This window comes from Alligator mississippiensis, chromosome 2, assembly GCF_030867095.1.
Source record: "Alligator mississippiensis isolate rAllMis1 chromosome 2, rAllMis1, whole genome shotgun sequence".
NCBI lineage: Eukaryota > Metazoa > Chordata > Crocodylia > Alligatoridae > Alligator > Alligator mississippiensis.
Window position 1 is genome coordinate 159864840 of NC_081825.1, and position 24649 is coordinate 159889488.

Consider the following 24649-nt stretch of genomic DNA (forward strand, 5'->3'; position numbering starts at 1 on the left):
GTGAACCCAGAAGTGGACCAGAAGTACTTCTGGTCCATTTCTGGGTTTGCCACAAAACGTGCAGGGGACCCCTGGTAATGGGGGATGCTGAATAACAAAATATGCTGGTTAATTGAGCAGCCCTGGCTGCTGCTTCTCCCACTGTGTCTGGGGCATCCCTCCCGTGGCATCACCATCCCTCCCGCTGCATCGCCACCTGTCCCGTGGGCCCTGCAGACTCCGCAGGACAGGGAGGCAGGCCCCACATAGCTCTACGCAGCCTGTTATGCCCCCGGGCCAAGGGGGCTCAGCAGCACAGGCTGCTTTGCCCCGGCCATGGGGGCTCAGAGAAACCAGAAGTGCCATGGTGTAAACTTCCAGTTTCACTTTATCTTACAAGCCAGCATGCCGGTTAGTAGAGCATGCCGGCTTGTAAGATGCCGGATAGCGCAGCTTTTACTGTACATAGAAAAAATATATAAAGCAGTGTTCATGGCCAAATCACTGATTCTCCAAATTGGAATCAAATCTTCAGATTCAAATTCTGTCAAATCAAATCAGGACAGTGATCCAAATCAGTTAATCGAATCTCTGTCCCCCAAATCGGGCCAAATCCAAATCAAATACAGCCCACTTCGCACACCTCTAATCAGTATGAACAAAGAGTAACAAAGAAAATTTACTTCATTGGACATTTTTACTAAGCAGCGGCTAACTGTTTTAAATAAAGCTGAATGAGAATAGTAAGAGCTGAACAACTGACACACTGGAATAACCTCCAAACTGAGCTGTGCTTTAAAAACTTCACACTACTTCTGAGCACGTTATATTACAAGCCAACAAGCAAATAGAAGAAATAATTAGTTTTCACACTAGAGTGACTTTTATATCAAAGGCATTGCTTGTAGTCACTGAAAAAGTGGACAAAACTACCTCCATGTGATATGTTCAATTAATTTTAAAGAAAATTTTTATTTGTAACCTAAAGTAATTTCCTGTGGGAATGTGCCTAGAAACACAATGATGTTCTGATGATGATTCAAAACCTTTTTTCTATGAAAAGATGAGCATGATAAGAGTTCAGTGTTCCATGTTATTATCTGTTAAGCATCTGAAATGTACTCGGTGCTGTACAATCGCCATCTAACAAATTAGAAAATAATTCAGATAATGACGGGCCCCATGTTGATTTAATCCTAATGAACATTTTTTTCAATCTCTTTCTTTTCCATATTTTTTCTCGCTATGTGAAGCTTAACAACAGAAGATAAATGCAAAAGACCAAATTCTATGTTCAGTTATAATAGAGTAAACTTGCAGTCAATCCATTGAAAGCTTAGGAATTTTTTTTCCCCATTTCATTTTAAATGAGGTTCCGCAATCAAACCATTTACCAGGCTGCGAGGAAAAACTGTGCGTAATAAAAGAAGATTGCTTTATAATGTGATGCATATCATTTGATACTTTTTCATTAAATGCTTTTTTTTATATTAGCTTACAAGGATTTTAATAAAATACAGATAAGTGGTCACCATGACAGGTTGTTTGTTGTTTTGTTTGGTTTTTTGGGTTTTTTTTGGGGGGGGAGGGGGTTGGTTTTGCTATAATTTTGTTTAGTGTGACTGTCCTATGGGGTTTTTTTTTAATCTTGGTAAAATCTATATCACTGGTACTCAACCTACAGCACATGGGCTAAATATGGCCCATGGAACCATACAATCTGCCCAGTGTACTGTGAGGATTGTATACCTTTAAGGGTTAGGCTGTAACTCAGAATCTGTCCAGGATACCTCTGTTACATATAGCCAGAGATGGGCAGAGAGCTGAAAAAGGGGTCTCATGGCTGTCTGGGTGCTGTCGGCATCCCCCTGCTTCAAAATGGCAGCATTTGTGCTGTAACTAAAGTGTGTTGGATGAGCTTCAGTTAAAGCACCCCCTCCGCCATTTTGAAGTGTAGCGATGCTGCTACATGAAATTCTGCAGGCACAATTAGAGTGGTTCTTGGAGCCTCTCTAATTAAAGCATCCCCCACCGCCAGCGCACATGTAAAAAACACTCATTTAGTTCAACTGATTTTTCAATCTAAACAAAATCAGTCTGATTCTACTGTAGGATTTGTTGATTCTGTTACTCTTTGTTAAAGTGGCTCCTAACTCAGTGAACTAAACCCACAACATGACACACAGGTTTAGAAATTTGGTGGTGGGGGAGCAGCGGCAACATTAATTGCCATGGATATGGAAACAGGTTTGGAAGCCACAGTATTTAATGCTGCTACTGCTTCCCCATTCCCAAACTTCCAGACTGGTGGGGAGGCCCAAAAGCCAGATGACACTGCTTCACACCCCAGATCACATCTGAGGACCACTCCATCTGCTGACCTCACACTGGATCCAGCCCAAAGACTGGCCCCGTGACACTCATCTCATCCACAGAGCCAGAAGGTTGAACACCACTAATCTAGAGTATAAACCTTGTGGATCTGGGCATTGGCTACAATCTGAGAAGAAAAAAACAATCATAGTTTCATAGTTTGTAGGGTTGCAACGGACCTTGACAGATCATCAAGTCCAACCCCCTGCCATGGCAGGAAAGAGCACTGGGGTAAAATTACCCCAGCAAGGTGTTCATCTAGCCTCCTCTTAAAGACCCCCAGGGTAGGAGCCAGCACCACTTCTCTTGGAAGCTGGTTCCAGATTCTAGCTGCCCTGACTGTGAAGTAGCGCCTCCTGATGTCTCATCTAAATCTACCCTCTGCCAGCTTGTGACTGTTATTTCTAGTCACTCCTGGTAGCACTCAGGGGAACAGGGACTCCCCCAATGCCTGCTGGTCCCCCCTGACTAGTTTGTAACAGGCCACTAGATACCCCCTCAGCCTTCTCCTGTGGAGGCTGAACAGGTTCAGGTCCCATAGCCTCTCCTCGTAGGGTCTGCCCTGCTGCCCCCTGATCATGCAGGTGGCCCTCCTCTGGACCCTCTCAATGCTGTCCACATCCCTCCTGAAGTGTGGCGCCCAGAACTGGATGCAGTACTCCAACTGTGGCCTGACCAGTGCCACAGAGTGGGAGGATCGCCTCCTTGGACCTGCTTGAGACGCATCTGTGGATGCATGACAAGGTGCGGTTGGCCTTCCTAACCCCCACACTGTTGGCCCATGTTCATTTTGGCATCAATAATGATTCCAAGATCCGTTTTTGCCTCTGCACTGATGAGAAGGGAGTTCCCCAGCCTGTAGGTATGCTGCTGGTTCTTCCTCCCCAGGTGCAACACCTTGCACTTGTCAGTGTTGAAACCCATCCTGCTCTCATCTGCCCACCCCTGTAACCTGTCTAGGTCCAATTGCAGCATATACCTCCCTTCTAGCGTGCCCACATCCCCCCACATCTTAGTGTCATCGGCAAATTTGAATAGGGTGCTTTTTACCCCCTCGTCCAAGTCACTGATGAAGATGTTGAACAGCACGGGTCTGAGGACTGAGCCCTGGGGGACCCCACTGCCCACATCCCTCCAGGTCGAAAATGACCCGTCCACCACCACTCTCTGGGTGTGGTCCTCCAGCCAGTTAGCGACCCACTTGACTGTGTAGGTGTCAACACCACAGTCCCCTAATTTTTTAATGAGAATGGGGTGAGAGACAGTGTCGAAGGCCTTCCTGAAGTCCAGAAAGACTACTTCCACTGCTACCCCTGCGTCTAAGGATTTTGTGACCTGGTCATAGAAGGCCACCAGGTTGGTCTGACAGGACCTGCCTTTAATGAACCCGTGTTGATTGCCCCTAAGCATAACCTCCCCTGCTGGCCCCTCACGGACATGCACCAGGATAATTCTCTCAAAAAAAACTTACCCAGGATCAAGGTAAGACTAACTGGTCCTCCTTCCTCCCTTTTTTGAAAATGGGAACCACATTGGCCCTTTAAAGTCATTTAAAGTCACTGTATAACAAAGATGCTAAATTAAAAACAGCTGTGATGTTTAGTGCAATAGATACAGAGCTGCATATGTTATCTCTTGTGACAAGATATTCATCTTCTGAGCAGAAATGCATCATAAAAACTTATTTGCTGGATCTCCTAAGGGAATGTATAGAAACCTAAGGCTCAAAGTCACCTTCTGAAGTGGCTCTTTTCTGAATTACCTTTCTTCAAGAAACAATATCATTTCATGTTTAAAATGTTTTACTTCACCAAAAAATTGAACAGTAGTATATAATGTGGATTTAAAGAGCCACTTGTAGCTAAAGTAATAGATTCCCTCTAGCAAAAAAAGTAGAAAATGCCTTGCACCCAAGTAAAATGTGTTTAAGTATATATTTTTAATATGTCATCAGATCAAAACCAATGTAACTCACTAGGCAATACAATTTAGTACTAAAAATAGGTTAACAAAAAAGAATGTTCAGTTGGAAGCAGCCTATTGAGTAATAAGACTGACAGTTTTATCCACTATGGTTTTATATACTCTCTGTATAAGTGATGGTTGCCAACTGAAAAAATAAGAATCATATCCTGTAATGTAATTTAAAGTAAATTTGCAGAGTTCCTGTTTAAATCTGTAAATTAATTTATCATGATTTTTTAGTGCCACACTGCTGACAGCTTTCTCCTGTAGAATCCATAAAGTAGTCCAACTATTTAGAACAATTAAGTATCCAGCCATGTTCTAGTGAAAATGCCTCTACAGTAGTAGGATTTTAATGGAAATGTTCAACTCTATAAGAATGCTAGTATTCAAGTGGACCATGTACCCAAGTATTGAAGGCCACCAACACGTTGGGTGGGGATAATCCAGGGTGGGCAAAACATGGCCCATGGACCGGAACCCACCTGCCAGGCACTTTCACCCAGCCCACGGGCACCCATGAATGAACTGTACCCCATCCAGCCCTTTCTCCCATGAAGGTAGGAGCGAGGTGCCCACATATATACCACCCCCCACCCCAATATACCCTATTGTGCCTCGCTCCTACCCTCATGGGCAAAAGGGCCTGACCCAGCCAACAGCAGCGTCCAGGCAGAGCTGCTGCAGCCACCCCAGGGGGGCCTGCTAAGCTTCCCTGGCATCCCACTTACTCTGTGAAGCAGGTAGGGAAGCAGTGGGGGTGAGGCAGGGGGAGCTGCAGCTGGGTGGATGCAGGGAGCATGGGGCTGGGGCTGACAGCACTGCGGAGCCTGCATCCAGTGTGGGGAGGGCGGGAGCACAGAGCTCAGGTGGGCAGGGTGGGAGGGCTGTGAAGGAGGGTGGATGAATGTGGGGACCCCCACACACACTCCCCAATATGGCACGCAGCCCCTGCTGCCAGCAGCAGCAGGCAGGGGCGCTTGGGGCACTTGTGCCTGGTACAGGCACTGGCACATAGTAGTGTGTAGCCCCAGCCAGCGCTCAAGCATGGGGGCAAGGAGCACAGCCTGCCTGGCCCGCCTCTATCACAGAGGCTCCACTCAGTGTGCCTGCAGCTTCCACACTTGCATGCCACTAAGGGAAGCTCTGTGCTGGAGCTGCATATTGAGTGCTCCCGCCTGCTGCTGCTGCCGTCAGTGGGGGCTGTGCGCCATGTGGGAGTGTGTGTGGAGGGTCCCCACAGTCTACCACCCTCCATCATGCCCTCTGCCCTGCCCCAAAACCCCTCAAAATATACACACTCCCAACATACCCTGTGACCCCCCCACACACAACGACACCCCTCACATCCCCAAATCCCACCATACACACACACACACCCTACCACACACACATATCCCATGCCCAACTACATACGCACCCCACAATACACACACCCTACACACAATATAGAAGAGTAATACTTTATTTTTAGTTATTATGCTATACAGAATGCAAACGCAAATCATGACAAATATTTCTTGTAATAAAATTAAAATATGCTATGGTAGGTGTTTGACTTTTAGCATATGATTTGGGTTTTTTATAATTCCAAGATGGCAACCCTTTCCTCCCAAAAGGAGTATTTCCAGGTGGCAAAGGTAAGGGGTAAGGGAGCAGGAATTCCAGTCCCAATATAGCAACCAGGGGGTAGGGCAACTGTCAAGGGGCTGGGCTACCCATGCAGCCCTTGCCAGATAACCAAAACTTGTTAAGCGGCCCTCCAGCTGCAATATTTGCCTACCCCTGGGATAACCACTACAATGTTCCCAGGTCCAACTTATCCATGGATGGTAGACGTTAATACCACTGTCTAGTACCCAAATACCCAAATGGATGGAGACCTAGAAGTTTTTCAGTGACATGCAGGTCAGCAGCAGACTCAGTAGAAGTCCAGAAGTTGAAGTTGTCAATATTTAGGCAGAAATATATGCTTCACGTGCATTCTCTGCAAATAATGTACTGTGAGTTACAGGGAGCAAAGGAAACTGCTGTACAGATCAGCATTTTTTGCATCAAAGTTGGTACAAAAAGGGTTCCATATCACTTAAAATAAAGCCCTACACACAGCATAAAAGATACCCTCCACCTTTTAGATTCCTAATCTTGCAGGAAAGGGAAGAAAACCCATCTCAAGCCATAATTCTATTAGGTGACAGATTAGAAAATTGGGTAAAGGATATGACAGAAAACGTAGAAAAGGAGAAATCTGACTGGATAGCAAGGAAGCTCTCTCACCACATCTTTTAGATCCTCATTTTGCCATATCTGCAAGTGTCATATCTGAGTGCAGGTGAAAAAAGAATTGTAATAGAAATCATGATCCAGTATAATTTTGGAGGCTGGAAAAGGAAACTCAGCAAATTACTCTGTAGTGAATGGGAATATAACAAAACAATCTGGAATGAGGAAGGCTTCCCCTTTCTTGCTGTATTCTCTAGTTAAAAAAAAAGGCACCCTCAGAACTGAAAGTAAATTTTAAAAAACAATCTCGGAAACCTTATCCAGATGACAGGCACAAAGACTGTAAATATCCTACAATTCTTGGTACAGTGAAGTTTTACTGTAGACTATAGCTGGAATAACTTCCTATTTTTGTCCTTCTTGCTTGGAATTTCTAATCCTACTCAGAATTTTGCAAAAATAAAAATGCAAAACCCGTATTCAACTTAAAACTTTGCTCCAGAATCAGTGCTAATAAAAAAAAACCCTGGATTTCCAGATCTTCCCAAAATGAGGCTTACAAGTACTGTAGCTATGTCCATGGCCATCTGATGAAACACAAATGCTACATAATTTTCTTTTTATTCTCAGATCTTTAATAAGGATTGTTTTTATATAACTTTCTATTGCGTCCCTACTTCCTTAACCAGCTTGTAAACATAGTAACTGCCAAACTATTTGTTGCACATTTTTCCTTCCAGTTTTTAGTTTCCTACACTTCTATTTCTGAGATGTGGCATCTGCTTGTTTTGTTAATCTAAATGCAAACATAGATATAGGGTCTCTCAGAGATATGTACCTCATTTATCACTTAACTTTTCACTCATGTCACTAAAAGGCCCCAGTGATATATTGTTCAGCTATTTCCTTCAATTCTACACAGCAAGTGACCTACAAAAATACAAGAAATCAAATAACCTTTAGGATTATGTATGAATGCCCCAAGTAACCAGTGAAAGAAGAGAATGAAGTATATTTGTAATATGTTTTTACCTTCTTCAGTTATGCTGACATACAGATTTGTTATATCCCAATTGCTTCTGAACAGCATGAGGTACAACTATTCATTCTGCTAAGAACAATATGTCCACCTTTGACTGAACTGTACTAGAGACATGAGCTCACTGTATGGTTGTAAATTTTTTCTATTTTTAAAAATGCAGGGTATGTTTTAAAGATTTTTGCTTGATGGCTTTAAAAAGTGTGTAGTGTTTATAAAAAGCAAACAGCAAAGTCTCACAAGCATACTTTCAATATGTTATAATAAATATAGAACTTGGCAGTAACTGTTGCGATTGAAAATCTGAAACTACACAGTATGTGATTCTTGCTAAACTAAACAGAACAACTGTTAGCACCACCTGTTAGTGAAAAATAGAAGGATAAATCATTATTGCTATTACACAAACCAAATAATGGCAATATTGAAAAAAAAAAAAAAAGAAAACTTTTTCTATTGTTTATTTTAATATTTTCCATTTAAATTGGGCCTTGGGATTGTGTTGGGAGGCAAGCTGATACTCCGGGTGTGTACAAAAGTTGCTTTTTTTGCCATTTTTTGCTAAGCACTTTACTCCTGTAACTTAACAAAAGTGTGCACAACTTTACAGCACTTTAATAATTGGCATAATGCTTTAAATTAACCCTTGTTAAATGAGGTATTAAATTTGAAACACCATATTTTACAGCAACCTACAGCGCTTTAAATAACTTCTGTATACTGGTCAAATTTCTGATAAGTGGAGAATCTGATATTTTTTATTAGACCAACTTAAATAGTTGGAAAAAAAATTATTAAGCAAGCTTTCGGGTTCAAAAACCCTTTGTCAACCCGAAAGCTTGCTTAATAATTGTTTTTCCAACTATTGAAGTTGGTCTAATAAAAGATATCAGATTCACCCAAAGAACCTTGTCTGCCTGTGTCCTTAGACCAACACGGCTACAACCTACACCCCTAAGTGGAGAAGCTCCAGGAGGCTGCATAGCACCCTCTGCCTCCTAACCTGAAAAGTGCAAGGAGGCTCAGAGCCTCCCCACCTAAACACTGAACTTTTGTCATGCTTAAGAGCGCTGCAACTCTATAGTGCTATAAAAAGTGCTCTAACTTACAGCGCTGTAAAAGTGTAAAATGTGCACAGAGCACTTCTGTACACACTGAAAGCCTGCTCTTTTTCCACAAAATAAATATATCACAAACAGTGTCAGCCCTAGCTATTGCCCTACCAGACTGCCTTAAACTGCTTCTGAAGGGCCCATTACTAGTGATAAAATGAATTAATTCTCTACTTCCATGCAATTTTTGGTCTTACTACCATCAAAAGCATGGCTTAGTGATAACTCTAAAAACAGTTTTGTTATGGGCATACTTACCTATTAAAAAAATACATGGCCTGAAATAGCCAGCTTATCTCACTCAGATAATCAATTGCTATCAAAAGGAAACAACTGTCAAGTTACTGTCATCTACATTTATAAGAAATTCACAGGTCAAAGGCTCTGTGATTTTATTTAAATAAAAATGGATATTTGTTATTTAAATACGCATTTACACACACATTAATTACAAAAGTTGTTAGAAGAAATTTAAAATACACCAGGAGGAATTTTAATAAGAAGATTTACTATGAGAACCAGAATGGAATGGCTCACAGCACTACGATTAACTTGATTGCATGGTATCTTGCGGAATAATGGTTCCGAGTGTTGTTGCTTACTGGACAATCCTGTTTTGTCTGAATTTATTTGTTAATACAAATTTATGAGAAAAGGTTTCTGTTTGGGTTCACTACTCCTGAACCCCCCCCCCCCCCCAAAGAAACCACATCCCTTCTGACAATTTATTTAAAAAGCCTTTCTATTACCTCTTTAAACAAGGGGTTTTTTCTACCTACTCTCTTTGTTTATATTTGTTAGTCTACATACTACCCAAACTGCCTTAAAAATAAATATAGCTTATGAATTGCAGTAAAGTTTAATCAATGCAGAGAGAAGGCAAAATATTAAATTTCACACAGAAATCTAGAGATCAGAATACAGTGGTGAGTAATAGCATGACTTTGATTCACAACATAAGCAGCAGAGATGGATCGGCAAAGATATTTATAGTGATTCCAGGATTCATATTATGAAGCAAAATGGTTTTTTTTTTTCTTTCAGTTATTCATTGGAAGTTAGGAAATTGGAAAAAATATTCACAAGAAACTTTATCTTGTTGAATAAAAATGTAGCATATTGACTGTTTTTTTTATTACAAAACAGCCTCAGATGAAAATCAGAACTAAATATGAGTAAACATTTTGGCAAACAAATCCAGCCTCATCCATATGCAGTAAACAAAGCAAACATCTTTATATAAATTAAGTTCAGAGTCAACAGGCTGAAAAAGTATAGCTGTTGAGTAGGCAAATGGTTTGCTCTAAGATCACTTCTGCTATTTGAAAAAATGCAGGTATATGGGTTATTTCATCAGTTAAACGGGTACTATTCAAACAGTAAAATCAGTCACTAATCAACCTCTAGTTATTCTCAGTGGGCACATCTGCAGATTAATGTGAAGCAATAAACTCTGGCACATATTCTGCCAGAGTTTATTGCTCCCGGGCATGTACCCATGACCATAGCACATAGAGCCAGGTGAGAGCAGCCTCAGCTGGCAGAGGGCACAAGGGGTCAGCCTGCCAGCCCAGGGCTGCTCAACATGCTGCAAAGGGGCTGGCTTGGCACAAGGGTGCTTCAGTGAAGGGCTAGCACCTCTCGTGTCCCAGGCAGTCCCGTCAGCATCTACACATACACTGCTGCTCACTAAAAACTCCACCATAGGATAGTACTTGTATTTAGAAATACTAACCTGTTACAGAGTTTATTAGTTTCCTGCAGCCTAATAGGGCCACACATGTAGATGCCAAAACATTTACTGCAGAGCTAATTAGGCAACTGCACAGTAAATGTCTCATGTAGATGTGCCTAGGGTGAATAAATAAGCTTCTTTAATAATGCATATTTTAATAGAGGATTATTTATTTATTTCTCTTCTAGTTATGTCATTGTATGCAAGGACAATTCAGTATATATTCAGGACCCCCAAAATAAGACACCTGTCTTCTGTTGAAATTGAATTCCAGGAAAGTTTCATGTCTAACTACCTTAGGTGGGGATTTTCAAAGAAATGTAAAGTCACAGGTAAATGATGCAACACTAACATTTCATAAACTTACCTGGAACATCTGTGCCAGCCGCAAGGAAAATTTCTCTAGGTGTTGCACTGAGAAACGAGGCATGCTTTTTTTTCGCCAATATGGTTCGGGGGGGCATGTACTGGCTTTTACCATACAATTTCTCAAATGATTTCTGAACCTCATAGGAACCTGGTGGTGGAACTTCCTGTAGTATTAAAGAAAGTCAGAAAAGTGTCAGATGGAACTACACAGAATTTACTGTGTGTGTTAAACATCAAATTACAACAGCATCAGTTATGGGAAAGCACCAAATGCTGAACACTTTTGTTTACCTTACATCTGCTACAGACAGATTTCACTAAAACCGTAAAACTAATTTTATTCCATCACTGGTTTGGTTTGGTTTGGTTTACCATTTGTTCTCCCACCTCCTTTTGGACCCTCCTATAATCCACAGAATAACAGTCCCCGACTCTGGTTAAGAAAGAGATCTTCTTAGTGCTGTGTACACTATCTTACCAGCTGCATCATGCATTAAGTATATATTAAGAACTAAGTTCCTAATTTAGGAGGTTAAAATGCTATATCTGTTATCCTTTTAAGATTTAGATAAACTCAGAAAATGAGATTTATGAAAGACAGAAAAACATTAGGACTCTGCTTTATGCTCTGGGCATGGCCCCATTTCAGCCAATCCCTAATTTTTTTTCCGATCCTGGTATTGCTTTAATTGATACAACTACAGGCCCAGTTGACTTGTGACATCTTGTGATACTGGATGCTACTGATATAGGAAGTGTCAGCCTTCTATAACCTCAGAATTTCCTTTAACCAATCATAAATAGTCCTATAAGCAGCAATTTAGTGACACAAATCAATGTGCTCCTGCTTCATGTTAGCCTTTTCTGATGCATATATAATTCATATTCTTTTTGAAACACACAACTTAGCACTTGCATAGACACACACCTCACTAAAAAAGGTTTAGTTCTTGCTTAATGCTGACATAACTGGATGGCATTTCCTCTTCTCTAAGCACGCTATCCATCTAGGAACCCGTTGGTACATCAATAAGAGCCAGCCTCTCTCTATTTCTGTAGCACAGAACACAGGTATGCACCTGCTGACTAGCTAGATGGCTATCCTCACATTATCATTTCTAATTAATCTTTGGAATAACAAGGAATAATAAGTTTCTGCGTAATAATGGGAATAGTGCTAACTCATTTCCTTATTCTGCTGCTTTTAATTTAACTTGTCTTGTTTCATTACACCAGGGAATTTATTATAGTTATAGTACAAGACGAACCTGCTTATTGCAGATGAAAGAGCAAGGGAATCAGAAAGAATCACTTAATGCAGTCCTCTGAATAAGTTTAGTATGTGTTTCTGAATTTATGTACAGCACCTCTATATTTTATGGAAGTCACAGGAGGTTACAGTACCACTGAATACGATCCTGATTAAAATCCCAGCTGGAATACTGTGTGCAAGTATGGACTCTGCAGTTTCACCATATGCCTCTTAAAATGAAGGATACAGCCCACAGTTGTATTGTTCTTTTCTTGATTTTGGTTTTTTTGCAACTCCATCATATTGTTGAATCACATTGAGTCTGTGATCTACCAAACCCTCAAACCCCAAACTACCTCATATTTTGCATTTGTACATTTGCTTTTTTCTTCCCTAGATTCAGTATATAATAACATATTTTCAAGAATCCATCAAGACTTCAAATTTAAGATGACCCCCTATAACTGGATTCAATACATGGAAAATTTATAGATTGGTTATAATTTCCCATGCATAGAGTCTAATAATTGGAGCGTCATCTTAAATCCATCCCCTCCAGCCACTGCAGCAGATCCCAGCAGTGCCTGGGTGATAGGGGAGTCAAATGGCCTGACCTCCACCCCTTGCTCCCTTGTCTTGCCAACCACTTGCCCCTTCCCTCTCCCCTTCCTGCTGCGCACCCCCAGTGCCTGAATACCCCAGCACCTGCCCTTCCATAACACCTGGCACCACCTGGTTCCTGCCTCCCACCACTTGCCTCCCTTTCTACCTGCTCCCCCCAGCACTGCCCCCTCAACACTGCATTATGCCTGCCCCCACCCCCACCACTGCTTATCCTCTGTCACTGCTCTGCCTCTACCTCCAGGTCCATTCCAGCCTTGAGCATGGAGCACATAGTACTTTGGCCCATACTCAGCCAAGCAGCAGTGGCTGCAGTGGCAGCAGCTCAGGTCTCAGCCCCAGGTCACAGCTGGAGCTGGAGCCAGAGCCTCCATTGCCTCAGCCACTCCTCCTTGACCAGGCAGGGCTGAAGTGACCATGTGTGGCCAGGATCAGGTCCAGAGACAGAGCTGCAGCAGCCGCCTACCCCCTCCTCCCCTCGCTTATACTCAAACTCAAGACAGGGGGCTTTTTCCCCCTATATTGAATGCGGGGAGGGGGCTTGTCTTTCATTCAAGTAAATAAGGTATTTGTCTTTGATGGATTTCATTTCTTTGTTTAGTACCTAGTTCTCTAATTTGTCAAAAGCCTTTTGAATTTTAATCCTGTCCTCCAAAGTGTTCCCCAAATCAACCCTTCCACCCCGTGTATAGTCGCCAATTTTCACCTTATGCGATTTTCACCTTACACACGGACTTCAAAACCTAACCCCCGCGTAAGAATTTCTATTACAGTGGAGTCGCATCTATCTGTGTACTTATAAGAATGTCATAAGACTGATCAAAACCTTACGAAAGTCTAAGTATATTATGTTCACAGCATTCCTCCATCCCTTCTACTGGTTAGCTAGTCACAAAAGAAAATCAGGTTGGCCAAATCCATGCTAGTTACTAAGTGATCACCATTTCCTCCTTCAGATGTTTTCAAATTGCTTTTGTTCTAGTAACTTTACAGATGAGGTCAGGTTGATTAATCTGTAATTACCCAGGCCCTTCTTTTTAACATGTTTAAAAATGGACACTATGTTAGCTCATCTCCTGTCCCCCATAGGGCTGTGTGAAGCTTCGGGTGCCGATTCGATTCGGAGGAGATTTGTCTCAATTCGGTGGCCAAATCTCTGAATCCAAATCAAATCAGGGGACCAATTAAAATGTCCAAATCAACTCGAAGCTCTCCAAATTGATTTGGAAAAGGTTCAGAGAGCTTCAGCAATTTGGGCAGTCCCCACTCGCTGTTACAGGGAACTGGACCCAGACTCCATGCTGGTAAGTAAGGGGTGGGAGAGGGGGAGCTGGAAGTGGGGGGAACCATGGATGGATCCCTGCCAGGCCCCATCCCCTGCCTGCTCCCCCAACCCTCGCCTGAGAGCCCCCCGACCCCCACCCGCTCTCCCAGCTTCCCCCTAGGGCTGCCCCGCTCGCCCCAGCTCCCAGCCCTTTAAAAAAAACAAACCCCGAACCCACTGGCTGCTGCAGTGGCCTCGGGCCTTCTTGGAACTTGTGGCAGAGCCCCCCACACAGCATGGGGCACTGGAGGTTGCCCCACCCCCACCAGGCAGTAGCCAGTGAGTCCAGGGTTTTTTGTTTTGTTTTTTTAAAGGACTGGGAGCTGGGGGGGGGGGTGGAGCAGCCATGGAGGGGGCTGAAAGAGTGGGCAGGGATCAGGGGACTCATGGCAGAACCCCCAACATGGTGCGGGGCAGTGGGGGGGGCAGCAGGGATCACACCCCCCACACACACACCTGGCAGCAGCTAGTGAGTGCAGGGTTTTTTTTTCCAAAAAGAGGTGGGGCCAGATGGGGCAGCCATTGAGAGCGGGTGGGGGATGGGGCCTGTGTGATTCGGAGATTCAGCTGATTTCGCAGCAGCCAAATCTCTGAATCAGATTCGGCCGAATGGATTTTGGACAGTGATTCAAATCACCAAATCAAATCACTGTCCCTCAAATCAGCCAAATCCAAATCTGAAGTGAATACTAGCTGCTTCACACAGGCCTAGTCCCCCATGACTTTGTAAACTTTGTTGTCAATGGCTGTGAGATTTCTTCAGCTAGTTCCATCAGCACCCTGGAATGAATTTCATTAGGACCTGCTAACTTAAATTAATTCAAATTTGTCAAAAAACTGTCTGACATGATCTTTATTATGATCCACAGGCCTTTTTCTTCATCTATATTAATTTTGGCAGCTGTCTAGTCACGGTTTATGTTTTTTTTCTCAAGACTGAGGAAAAGTCGTCACTGAGCTGCTCTGCCTTCTTGGTATCTTCCTCTATTAGCTCACCTTTCCTACTGTTGGACCCACAGTGTGCATCTACACATGGACTTTAATGCACAGTAGCCTATTTTACTGTCAACAGTCCCTACATAGAGGTGTGCCGCTAGACCTCCAAACTCCTTTATTCTCCTGCCTAGTACCTCATCATCTCTTCTGACCTGTTCTAGGTCATTCTGGGCAGTATTATGACTGCATGCTCACTTGGACATGCAGGAAATGGTAGCGGGTCCAAAGGATGAATGACCTCTGGTAATCCCTCTCTGATGTCCTGAATCAGGCTCCAGGCATGCATAACACCTCACATGATTCTAAGTCTGGACAGATGGATGGCTCTGTTCCCCTCTAGAAGAAGACTCTGACCACCACCTTCCTGCTTCTCTTTGAGGTGGTGCTCATGGAACCACAAGTTGCCATGACCTTGCAACTTCTGATCTTAATTTCCAATTAAGTTAAACCCAGGGGTGTCACTAGGCAGCTCTGTACCCAGGGCAGCCAAAATTCAATGGTAGCTATATTTGCACCATCCAATAAAGCTGGCATCCAGGGCTGCTGTCCTAGTTGCCCAACCTCCAAGGTATGCTACTGGATAAATCAAATAAAGTAGCTAACCAGTCCCAAAATTGGAACTCTGAAAGGGAACACTAAGATATTGGAGAGTCTGAGGAAGTCAAAATTAGTACAGGGACTTGGCAGTTGAACTGCAAGGTCTCAATTCTGAGAACAGAGAGTACGCACTGTAAGTATGTCCAGAGATACAAAATCTGAGGCCAGTGCCTGGACTCTGTTCAGTCTTAGTAAACTTAAAAACACATAGGCTTAGTGGGCGAGGCCCAAAGCAGCATCCAAAGTAGGTGAGTATACCAAGACAGGAAACTTTATCACGCATAAGTATTGACTTCAACATAAAGATTGACTGTGGTCTGGGTAGCAAAGTACATTCACATGAATTTACTTTTTCTTAAGTACTGCTAGGTCTCATGTAAGATACTGGTAGATCAATATTCACTGAAACTTGCATCTAGTGGGTAAAATCCAGGCCACAATGGGAATTTTAGTGTAGACTCTGTATCAAGATTTCAGCCCTGGGTATTCATCTGAGTAGGAAACATGTAGGCATAAACTCCTGTATTATGTTAAAATATCCCATTTTCTTTCAAATAACCCTTGTAATAGGATTCAGATGAAAGTGAAAAGGAGAAAATATCATTCACGTGGTAAATTTCCTGTAAACAGAATGCAGAACTTCCTGTAAAGAGAGAATAAGATTGTCTTTCAGTTTCCCCTGACATAACAGCAACTCTTTAGGTATTCCCATAAAATAGCTAAACTTTTATGTAGAAAGAATTAATATTTCTTACTTTAAAATATGCATGCACATAATATACCTTAAAGCAAAAAATATATATAATGCATTAATTGTTATGCTTCAATGTGATAATTCTTATATTATTATTTCAAATGAAACTGTAATTCTGCAAGATGTAGTACTTGTTTATTTCTATTTGTTCTCATTTGCATCTCTCAAAATGCTTCAGGCCCAACAGAGAAGTTAAAAAAAAATTCAAATGTTAATCCATCACATGTCAAAAGATATTGAAAGGCAAGTGGCAAATTAGATATAATGTATATATTGTAAAATTAAATTTGTTTTTCATCTACAGGGTAATTTTCATGTCTTGCAAATCAGGCAGAGTGACTGACAGAACATCTTGTGTTTGGAAGTAATCAACTATGCAACTTGCAATTTTAAGAACTTAATCTGTTTTGCCTCTGGTAATTTCTTTGCTTTGTGAGTACTACAGACCTAGTCAATCCTTTCTTGGCCAATTTTCTCAGATATCACTTTCCATATATAACTATATTTATTACAATGCGACAGAGCAAGCAAAACAATGGGGCACACCCTTGAAGCTTTTTATAATGTACTTTCCTACGCTAATGGCTCTTTCTCCAAATCATTTTTATAAACTGGTTGGGGCTCCTCCCCCAAGACATTTGTCTTAAGTTATTCGCCAAATTACTCACTGTTGCAGATAACATAGCAAAGAAGAAGTGGGCCATTTGTCCTTTCACCTAAGACAGACCAATGGTCCCTTCAGCTTTCTCCAATTTTCTTCTTTTTCTCAAGGATATGAATTCTTTATATATCCATCCATTGTTCCAACAGGTCTTTCTAGACCACTAGTCTACATGCCTGTTTGCCCTAAAGCAATGATTCTCAATCAGGGTGCCAGGGCACCCTGGGGTGCTGCCAGCTCCTTTTAAGGGTGTCCATAGGTATGAGGAGATAAGTGAGATGTGAGGAGATAAGCAGATAAGCACAATATCAGGCCTTTCCTTTTATTGATCAACCGTTTATCCCCACTGCCTGGCCCTGCTGCAAGGAGATAAGCACTACAATGCATAAATTAGTTTTTAAAATTGGTTGCCACTCAATTCACAGAAGTTACAGAGGGGTACCTCAAGTCCAATGATGGGTACCTTAAGTCCAAAAAGGCTGAGAACCACTGCCCTAATGAATAAATATCCAAGGCTAATGCAAGTTTGAACTTCATCTTAGGGTATGGATAAACATAAGTTTGTAGCAGTTCAACAGGGCAGAAGGAACTGCTATCCAGGCTTGTAGTGAAAAAGTGAGCTAAATTACCAAAACTTCGACCCTTGATGAAGCAGAGTTAAAGCTGGAGAGGTTTGGCTGCACTTGTATTATGACAGGGTCATGCAGATATAACAATTACAGCACAGCAGCTGTTGTACGCTCCCCTCTTCTTTTGAAGCCAACACAAACATACATTTGCCCATACCCTGAGATGAAGATCCAAATTACATTAGCCTTGGCCCTAACATACTAGATTCATAGATTCCAGGGTCGGAAGGGACCTCAGTGGGCCATCTAGTCCGACCCCCTGCCCCTGGCAGAGAAGGGTCACCAAACCTGGGATCATGTGACCCCAGCCAAATGCCTGTCCAATCTCCTCTTAAAGACCCCCAAGGACGGAGCGAGCACCACCTCCCTTGGAAGCCCATTCCAGATCCTGGCAACCCTGACAGTAAACAACCTTTTTCTAATGTCCAGTCTAAACCTACTCTCCAATAGCTTACGGCCATTGTTCCTTGTTATTCCAGGGGGTGCCCTGGTAAACAGATCATCGCCTACTTCGTGTTGTTCCCCCCTTATGAATTTGTACGCTGCCACAAGGTCCCCTCTCAAACTTCTCTTGGAGAGGCTGAAGAGGTTAAGGTCCCTTAGCCTTTCCTCGTAGGGCCTTCCCTGCAGATCTCCAATCAGATGAGTGGCCCTTCTTTGGGCCCTCTCCAGGTAGTCCACATCCTGCTTGAACTGCAGTGTCCAGAATTGGACACAGTACTCCAGCTGTGGCCTGACCAGTGCCACGTAGAGAGGGAGAATCACCTCCCTGGACCTGTTTGCGAAGCACCTACGGATGCATGACAAGGTGCGATTGGCTCTGCTGACTACTTCATCACATTGATGACTCATGTTCATCCTGGAGTCAACAGCGACTCCAAGATCTCTTTCTGCCTCAGTGGTGCTGAGAAGATCGCCCCCCAGTCTACAGGTATGATGGCAATTTTTCCTCCCCAGATGCAGTACCTTGCACTTGTTCTTATTGAATTGCATCCTGTTGTTCTCTGCCCACTTCCCCAATTTGTCGAGGTCGGCCTGGATCTGGTTCCTCCTCTGCAGGGTGTTAGCTTCACCCCATATTTCAGTATCATCCACAAAACTGAACAGGGTGCTTCCCACCCCCTCGTCCAGATCACTGATGAAGATGTTGAACAGCACTGGCCCCAGAACTGAGCCCTGAGGGACTCCACTGCACACATTTCCAGGTTGACACTGACCCATCCACCGCCACCCTCTGAGTGTGACCTCTGAGCCAGTTTGCTACCCATTCTACCGTATAATCATCCAAGGCAAATCTCCTTAGTTTATTAATAAGGTTGGTATAGAATACCGTGTAAAAGGGCTTCTTGAAGTCCAGATAGATAACATCCACCTCAACTCCTGCATCTAAACATTTGGTGGCCTTGTTGTAAAAATAGCAAATATGGGTTTCCCTATTCCCCATTTCCTTGGCCTCAGAGACAACATCACCATTCCCAGGAGTCTGTTTTACTGAAAGTTGGAATAGGGTAACATTAGTGCCAGGCCACAAACACATTTCATTATTTGTAGTGGTGGAAATGTTCCACTGCTAGAAATGTTTCAGGAAGAGGGAGCAGTACAGGCATTTAGCCTGCAACTGCCCCCTCTCCCCTGCTCCTCGTGCCTTCCCAAAACTCAGGGATCCCAGTCTGGGGAAAGTATGAAGAACAGCAGCTATTCCAGGCTTCCTGTTACCAGGCAAAGACCCTCACCCACTCCTTAGACTGGGAACCCCAGTCTGAGGAGCAGGCAAGGAGTAAGGAGTGACTGCTCTTCCACTCAGCTCCTGGTGGCTAGAAGCCAAGCAGAGTGGGTAGTCTGACTAATCTCCTGCCCATTCCTCATACTAGGGACCCTAGAGACAAGTAGCAGGCATGATTCCAAGAAATGTTCTGTTTGCTTTTCCTGTTCCTTTAGGAAGGAGACTGCCCAATACTTGTCTGTCTTCCCTTTTGGGCTTCCCATCTGATCTCTTCATCAAGATAATGATATGGGTAATCAACTTGCCAAAAGCAAAGGCTCTTTCAGGTTCACTTGGGATCACCCAGTCACCTTGACAACCATGAGCTTATCCCTGGCTCTCTACATTTACCTAACATGCCTCTGGACTTCATTTATGAATGAAATTAGGTCATGAGAATTTGAAAACAAGAGTTTTACCAGGATCAAGCAGTACTAAAATTGAGGTTCAAGTCTAGAATCACCTTTCTTTCCATGAATATGGAAGACCTTTATCGTTCATCTAATTATGGAAATTGCTGGACTCGATCACATTTCTCCATGGTAGAAGACTATGAAGAAAACACCCTATTCTGCTGTACACCTGGTCATTAATCAATGTGCTGTCTGTCTCCTAAGCATCCTAGTAAACTTTCTCTATCAGTCACAATGCATACATGCAAACTCACCTGCAACAAATCCACCTTATGGCTCTAAGCCCATTCATCATTGGAATACAGATTGTACTGGTAAAAGGACAGAAAGCTTTACTGATTACTTCATTTGCAAAATTATTTCTAACAGAACTGGTTCAAGTAGGTGAAACCTTGATAGACCCTGACTGTAGAAAAATGGAAGAAGAGTAAATCTAATATCTTCTCAGGAATGTTTCAGCCAATCATCTGCACCGACCATATAAAGATTCTTTAAAGGCCTTTGGCTTAGGGCTGGAAATTGCTAATGCCCCTCAAGGTTTGTAAATGCAAGGGAGTAATTAATCTCAAAAGTAGCTGGGAGGTACACCTCTGTTTGAGAGGACAATGTTCTAAAGTCCCTTAAATGAGAGTTCATTAAACCCAAGGCAGTTACCTCCAGAACTTTGCCTCAATGTTGTTTGTATCAGAGCAGTTCCATTCATGGGGCCATAGCCCTACACAAGTATCCATGACTTGACATTTTTACCATGAACTCCCTGATTATAAAGTTCTGGTTATATTGGGAATCCCATATAGGGCGCATCTACATGAGACACTATGTTGCCACAGCATCAAGCAATGGCAATGTAGTTCGTTGCTATAGAGACAGTGTTGGCAGGCACAAACCGTGATGCTGATGCTACTGCACAGTAGCAATGAACTACTGTGTAGTAAGGTTGGAAACAACCCATGTGCAACCAGGACTGTACAGTAACTGTGCAGTCAGGGGCACATGTAGATGTGCCCATAGAAACTGGTAATGGAACCTGACAACCCTGCCAAATATAAAGAAAGATTCACTATTATCTGATGCACTGAGCTTGTGAGTACAGCACTGAATATCTTTAGCAAGTGTTCACCCAAAAATGTTGCTTGAGTATTGTCACAGGGAAAAACAAAAGGGAGGACCGCAAAGGGCCAGGGGGGAACCCCGGGAACAGGAATCATCAGAGGGGAAGGGAGGAGAAAACGAAGATAAAGGGGAATACTCATCTGCAGCAGGGACCATGATGAATCCAGAATACAAGGAGGAGCCTGCACGGATTGTCAGCTGCGCCTTTATACAGCTGCAGCCGGCCGGTGACGTCAGCGGCGATCGCCAGCCGGCAGAAATAAAACGGGCTAACAGTAAAGAGGCAGGGGGCAGATGGATACCGACAGGAGCACCAGCTGGAGGGCTCTCTCCAATGCTCCCGAGGGAACGAAAGGAGCCAGAGGCTGTTTCCCCTGGAGGGGAAGAATCCTGCAGCACACGCTGTAAGCCAGAGACGGTTGGCTACAGCGAAGAGAGCCGAGAGCCAGAGGCAGCTCCTCCTGACTGAAAGCCCGAAGAAAAGGGCAGAAGGGCAAGGAGAAACCTTGACGCCAGCGACTGCAGCAGAGGGGCTGGAGGGGCCGATGTATTACCTGGCACCAGACCAGGTGGGACTGGCAAGGGCACCGGGGAAGCTGAAGAGGCGCACCAGGTGGGAGATGGGAGACCAGGGCAGCACAAGAGGCTGTGAAGCATAGACCTGGGCAGCATGTCACCGATCCTGCGGGTAACGGGAGGACAGGTGTCCAATGAAGGACCACAGGGGGCCTGAAGATATAGAAGGCTGAGCAATGAGGGAGAGGAATTGTGGTGGAGACCACAGGAGATCACGGCCACATACAGGGCCTAGCATTGCCCCATAGGGTCAGGGGTGGGTTAGTAGTTACTCGGTCAAGGGGGCCTGGTGAGGAGACGGTTGAGTCCCTCAGAGTGTGTCAGTGGGGTTTTTTTGTATTTTGTGTTTCCCACTTTTGGAGGGGTTGAGTGTCAGGGCTCGTGGAGCCTGAGTGTTACATAGGCCTCAGGGTCGGTGTTAGCCTTAAGGAAAGGCAGTGGCCTCATGGCCCGGGGAGGATACCGCATGCTGCCGACGCTTTCAGCAGGGAGCCTCACCCCTCTCATGAAAGTAATCAAGGGCTCAACGCTCGGGAATCTGGCCATGAGTACCGCAGTGACCCACCAAGGCTGGGTGTAAGGGCGAGGTAGAGGGGAGGTGGAGCCTCGCAGAAGACCGCTGGATAGACGTTCTGCCATTGAGGGACTCTGAGTGGTTCGACCCTCCACTGAAAAAAGATTCAAAGTCGTGGCAGGTGATACTGGGGAAGACCACACTGGAAGCGAACACCTACTCAACGGACTACCAGGGATGGTAAGGTGGACACCATCAAACATTCAGACCAAAGCCACACGCGACCAGATGTTTGAGGCCAGGCACGCACAAGCATGAAGGTAAATACAACTGATAGAAGTGAAAAAGCTGAAAAGGGACACTTTGGCATTGATTATAATATGAATGTGACAAAAGAAAGAAGGCATAAATTACTAGGATACAAAGTAAAGAGGAACCAATCGGAAAATGGTATTGTAGGGCTGAGGTACTGATAAATTACTGTAAGCTGTGCGGGCCGGGAGCGGTCCGAGGTTCTCGGGGGCGCACGGCGTGGGCTGTGGCCAGCAGCCCTGGCATGCGGGTTGGGGAATGCAGGCCAGCGGGCTAGAATTAGGCACGGATGCTTAGTGGTTGATTAAAGATTATTTTACTTACACCGAAGATGGTCGCGGTGCAGGCAGGAAAACTTGCTTGAGTTGCAGTTACAGACAGAAAAGAAGAGAGACGGACAAGAGTTCCTTCCACGCGAACCTCTAGCCCAATCCGGTTGAAGGCTCTAAACACGCAAGCCCGTCGTGTCAACCAAAGAAAACAACTCGGAGAAAAGAGCTCTGGATACACTCACACGAAGTTTGCTAGGCTCCGTGGAACTTGCGCGCAGGGAAGGGGTTCATTGAGGGATCGTTCGGCGACGGGGAGAGGCCAGAGGTTGATCAAACCCCTATAGCCTTCTCAAGGTATACGCTGGGTCCGATAGGCTCCGCAGCACTTAGAGATCTTCACGAGATGTGAAGTTCTCCTCCTCCAGATGGTTGTGGAGTCCTCCAACTTGGGCGGAAACCGCTCAAGCCTCTTATACGGCTAGCAAGCCAATCGCTAGCCACCACGTGGGAATAATTTAGAACTGACCAATAGTGGGACACAAATTTGCATGCGGGTGGCGGGAACTCCTTTGCACCGTGCATTTCTCTTTGCAACTAAGAAATGCACCTTGCAAAGAAAGCTCCTTGTGGCGGGAAATAATTTAGCAGTGCCGAAGCACACACAAACAAAATCACACCCTTGGGTAGTGACACCCCCCCTTGCTGAAGGCAGAGCTGAATTATACCACACGCTCGTCACTCGGGTGATCAAGAGCTCTTACCACGGGTCGCTGAACTAAACGAGTAAACACAAAATTCGCTAACATAAGAAGTTCGTCCTCAAGGGATCGAATCAAATAATAACCAGCACAAATACATATACACATAATCAGATTCATAACAAAGAACTGCACGATCAGGGCTTCAGTGGGCATCATGGCGAAGTCGTGCATCAGGCCCTCACTTTTTCCGATGATGTTATCCTTCTTGGGGCTTCTCTCTGCCACGCACTCTGAATTCCGGATCTGTAAACAAAACTCTCAGAAAATAAGTTAACGTATAACAAAATATTTACAAAGTTTCCACACACAATAAGGCGGTTAGTCAAGCTCAAACTCCATGGACATGAGTTCCAGCCATGACATTATAGCCTCGTCAGACTCCATTTCAGATTCTCTGTACAGCTGCTGTAACTCCGTCCAAGCACGAATGTGACTGGTGGCGGCACAAACTTCATCTTGTGCATCAGCCACTGGGTTGATCGTGGCTACAGGACAAGCTGCTCTTTCAGGAGTCGATGTTGTTACAGGCTGAACTACTGCTGCAGGAGTCATTGCTGCTGTTATTACTTCAGGCAGGAGGGGCAGATGCATTCCTCCGCTCGATTCTCCCTTCCGTCGGCAAGAAGGCATGGTCGCCGGAAGCGACGCTGCATCGGTGGGCAGAGTCACTGACCGAACTCTCGCGGGTTCCTCCGAAGCTCCACCCTTCTTCTCTTCCGGTTCTTCCACACGGTCTCCCTCTTGCTCGGTGCCATCTTGTCGTGGCATCACAGGATTCTCTTTCGCAGCCGCTTCTTTGACCACTTGAACGGCCATAAGGAGCTGGGCTTTTAAACTTAAATTCTTATGCATTAAATCGGTTACAGTGCGAAAAGTTGCAGTTAGCACTCCCCCCTTGTCGTATTGTGGGGCCACCCTCTCATCTGTGGCGCATTCCTCTGTCTCCAGATCTTCGCAGAGCTCGGATGGAAGCTCGCGACCCCTTAATCTAGATGCCAGCATAAAGGGGGCGAACCGGTCGATCGGCACCGGTTCTTCACTCTCCCGAGCGCATCTTAGGCAACGGGCACACTCCCGGGTGAGGGTCAGGTTTACTGCGCCCGCCGGGTTGACTCTGGCGAGGGACACAGTGTCGAGGGGCCTGAACAGGACCCGCTCATCACTCATTATACACCGGAATGCCGCAGGGTGCAGATACACTTCCCTCTCTTTCAGGGCTCCGTCTTCGGAAGCTCCCTCTTCTCCCTTCAGCAAAAGACGTCCGCTGATAAACCTCTCACCCATTCCGCCCGCCTGG

The 24649-nt window shown here is 44.4% G+C and overlaps 1 protein-coding gene across 2 annotated transcripts in view; it reads right to left on the reverse strand.

The window, feature by feature from the left end:
• Window positions 1–24649, reverse strand: part of STPG2 (sperm tail PG-rich repeat containing 2) — a 623148-nt gene that overhangs the window by 326777 nt on the left and 271722 nt on the right. For both annotated transcript variants that reach the window (XM_059722337.1, XM_059722336.1), the window contains exon 11: window positions 10794–10959. In XM_059722337.1, coding sequence (XP_059578320.1) covers window positions 10794–10959 — 166 coding nt within the window. The remainder of the gene's footprint in view (window positions 1–10793; window positions 10960–24649) is intronic.